Here is a 4,076-nt window from a genome sequence, read left to right as displayed (position 1 = left end):
GTGGTCCATCCACACAACCCAACACTATTCAGCTGTGGAGAGAAAGAGGGAGCTCTGGTGGCACTATGGTTAGGCATGACTGCTAACCAAAAGGTCAACAGTTCGAATCCCCCAGCTGAAGATGGAATCAATTTCTACATTAGAAATTGTCGACATGGAGTGTGTCTTGTTATGTACATTTTCTCCACAAGAAAAATCCAAGCTCACTGCCGTCAAGTCGATTAGACTCACAGCGACCCATCCTTGGGTTTCTGAGGCAGTATCACTACGGAATTAAATTGCCCAATCTTCCTTCTGAGGAGTGGCTGGTGGGTTTGAACTGCCAGCCTTCTGGTCAGCAGTCAAATGCCTTAGGCAGTATGCTTCCAGAAAAAAGTAATTTGCCAAGGGTCAGACTTCAAGTTAAGCACTCTGTAAAGATTACACCCAATAACCCTGTGATGGAAACACTACTGCTGTCTCTGTTTAAGGCCCTCTGGTGGTGCAGTGGTTAAGAGCTTGGCTGCTAACCAAAAGGTCGGTGGTTCAAACCCACGAGCCACTCCACAGGAGAATAATTTGGCTGTGTGCTTCCATAAAGATCGACGGCCTTGTAAACCCAGTTCTACTCTGTCCCACAGGATCACTATGGGCTGGAATCAACTTGGTGGCACACACCAATACCTCCATTTTCATGTGGGGAAACTGAGGCAAAGCAAGTCAGTGGGTCTCCCATGGATATGCAGAAATCTGGGATGTGGCCCAGGTGGTACAGTTCTCTTCAGGAAGGTATCCTGTGGGCAGACAGAATCCCTTGGTAACCAGACAAGATGCACAGAGGGCAGAGCTCAAGGTCACAGCTTCTAGGCTCAGCATCTGGCCTGAGCGTCCCAGTACCTTTCCTGCCTCTAAGGAGCCTGCCGGTTCCTCCAGTTAGAAGACAACGTGTTGAAATAGGCCCTGCATAGTAGTGGTATTGTTTCCACAAAGAGCTGCAGGGCTGGCCGGCAGAACAACGTGACAGGCCAGCAAGAACCAGCCCCTTGTCCTCCGAGTGGCCACAGCTAAGGACTAGGACAAAGGGGAACAATCGCCTTGCAAGTACTGACACAGCCCTGACTCCCTGCTGCCACCATCCAAGTCAGCGCTCTCAACCCTCGTTAAGATCAAATCTGTGCTTCCAGAATCCTGAAACTCCGAAGGCCCCTCACCACTCTTGAAACTCTACCAGGAAACCATTCCTGCTGCAGAACTCATGGGTACCCCCAGATAATGAGACCCCTGGAAGGTGGGGGTGACCCTAGAGATGCCTGTGTTGAGTGACGAGATCCCTCAACCTGCTAAGCTGAGATGGGAAGAGGCTCCGCTGAGCACTTTTTGTCGCAGCAACCAAGAAATCAGGCCCATCGCACTGGGCAGATCTGCTGCAAAAGACCTCTTTAAAGTGTCCAAAAGCAAAGCTGTCACCTTGAGGACTAAGGTGTGTCTGACCCAAGCCATAACATTTTCAATCACCTGATAGGCACATGAAAACTGGACTATGAATAAAGAAGACTGAAGAAGAATCAATGGCTTGGAATCGTGTTGAAGAATGCTGAATATGCCACGGACTGCCGAGGAAAGAACAGATCTGTCTCGGAAGAAGTACAGCCAGAATGCTCCTTGGAAGTGAGGATGGTCAGACTTTTTGTCTCGTATTTTGGACACACTTTCAAGAGGGACCAGTCCCTGGAGATAGATCGGGCTTGGTGAAGTACAGGGTCAGGACCTCACGGAGATGGACTGATGTGGTGGCTTCCAGAGTGGGCTCAGGCATAGAGGGATTGTGAGGGTGGCACAGGGCCCGGCAGTGTTTCATTCTGTGTGCTGTACACGGGTCACTATGGGTCAGAACTGACTGGCGGCACCTGACAACAACAACAATGTACTTGTCGGAGAGAAAGTGTGTTCCCTCGTTTACCAGCTCCTGGCCCTACCTGGAGTCTCTGGGTGCAAACGGTTAAATGCTTGGCTGCCGACGGAAAGGTTGGTGGTTGGAGCCCCCACTGCCACCAAGGCATCACAGAAGAAAGGCCTGGTGGTGAGCTTCTGAAAAGTCAACGTCATGACCACCTTATGGTGCACAGTTCCACTCTGAGGCACGTGTCACTGTGCATCCGAGTTGGCTGTGTGGCGACGGGTCGCTGCCCCGAAGGAGCTCACATCACTGCCCAGAAGGATTCATTACTAAAGGACAGGGTGTCATTGAAGTGCACACCCGTACCAGATCTAATTCAAACATTCACAGGGACCCCATGGCCCCCACGTTAACTCGCTGACTGTATGCCTCCTGATTGTCCCGGAGGCATGCCCTGCTTCTCATTAACCTGCACAGTGGCAGCTCTGTCAGCTAGGGGCCTCTTCCCCAATGTTCCTATACGGAAGGTGGCCGTGCACAGAGAGGTGAAGATGTCTGCTGGGAGCCACACAGCAGACAGGCCGAGGAGTCAGGGGAACCCTGCCCTTCCAGGGCTGCTAAGACCCTCCCGCACTCTTCCCATGGCAGTACACCGGGGGAGTGTGCCAGCTCTTAGGGAGATGCTCGGGCTTTGGCTAGAGCCAAATCACAGCCTGGAAATTTCAGACATGAGGGGCTGCCAGGGACCAGCAGCCCAACCTCCTCATCTCACAGATGGGGACAGTGAGGCCCGGAGAAGGGCCAAGGTCACCCAGGGAGACTCAGAGGAAGGCTGTGCCATCCATCCTCTGACCGGGCAAAGGTTCCCAGGAAAGGAAGTGAGCAGAGCAGGAAGTGCCCTGACCCCAAGGTCACTGCTGTGAAGGTCAGCTCCTCCTCAGAGCAGATGGAGCCTGGGGGGAAGGGCTGGGGCTGGGCTGGGCTCCCAGTGCCGCTGGGAGACAACTGCAGCCTTCAGCCCAAGCGGTGCTCATCCGTGTCCCCTGAGAAGGACACAGACGCCACAAGACATCCCACCCCCTAAGCGCGTAAGCCCCAGGGCAGCCCACCCCACAGGCTAAGGGGCTCATAGTTACATCCTCATCATGCTCCAGCTCCAGGCCGGCCTCCAGGAGGTTCCCTTCGTACTCCTCCCTGCGGAACCTCTTGTCATCCTCGTGGTAGTCCATGGGGGGCTCAGGCCCAGCCTCCACTGGGACCCCCTTCCCCGGCAGGGGCTGGTCCTGCTTGACACTGCGAGCTGCCGGGGAGGCGTCACTGTGCTGGACCCTCCTGGCCAGGGTTCGACTTCCCGAGGGCCGCTTGTGGTGGTACACCAGGATGTAGTCCGCCTTCCTTTTGCCGTCCCGGAAATACAGGCCATATTTGCACTGGGCGTCAGGGTTCACCGACAGAGAGTTCAGCAACTATGGGGGAAGAAAAGGAAACCCACCCATTACAGGCTGCTGGTGGTGGGCCTTTAAAAGGGAGCTTCTTGCAAGTAGAGCTGCCTCATCCATCCATCCATCCATCATTCATCCTTCCTTCCTTCTTTCTGTTGATCCATTCATCTATCCATCTACCCATCATTTCACTTGACTGCTAACCAGAAGGCTGGCGGTTCAAACCCACCAGCCACTCCTCGGAAGGAAGGCTGAGCAATCTACTTCCGTAGTGATACTGCCTCAGTAACCCAAGGAGGGGTTGCTATGCGTTGGGGCCGACTCGACGGCACATAACAACAACCGCAACAACCCATCATTTAACCACTGAGCCATCCTTCCACCCATCACTTAACTATCCATTCATTCTTCTGTTCACCCATCATCCATCTTTCCTTCCTGCTTTCCACCTATCACCATCCATCCATCCCGCAAACCATCCATTCATCCATCCATCCATCAAACCACCTATTCATCCATCAAACCACCCATTCATCCATCAAACCACCCATCCATACATACATCCATCAAACCACCCATCCATCCAGTCCATCAAACCACCCATCCATCCATCCATCCATCAAACCGTCCATCCATCCATCAAACCACCCATCCATCCATCAAACCACCCATTCATCCATCCATCCATCAAACCATCCATCCATTCATCAAACCACCCATCCATCCATCATCCATCAAACCACCCATCCATCCATCAA

At 53.2% G+C, this 4,076-nt stretch overlaps 1 protein-coding gene across 1 annotated transcript in view; it reads right to left on the bottom strand.

Moving 5' to 3' along the window:
- Window positions 1-4,076, bottom strand: part of ANO1 (anoctamin 1) — a 155,250-nt gene that overhangs the window by 105,594 nt on the left and 45,580 nt on the right. The window contains exon 2 of the mRNA XM_042782104.1: window positions 3,013-3,342. Within this exon, the coding sequence (XP_042638038.1) occupies window positions 3,013-3,342 (330 nt within the window). The remainder of the gene's footprint in view (window positions 1-3,012; window positions 3,343-4,076) is intronic.

The sequence above is a fragment of the Orycteropus afer genome, unplaced genomic scaffold (genome assembly GCF_000298275.1).
Source record: "Orycteropus afer afer isolate SDZICR_OR568_19922 unplaced genomic scaffold, OryAfe1.0 scaffold00244, whole genome shotgun sequence".
NCBI lineage: Eukaryota > Metazoa > Chordata > Mammalia > Tubulidentata > Orycteropodidae > Orycteropus > Orycteropus afer.
This window is presented reverse-complemented; position numbering and strand designations above follow the sequence as displayed.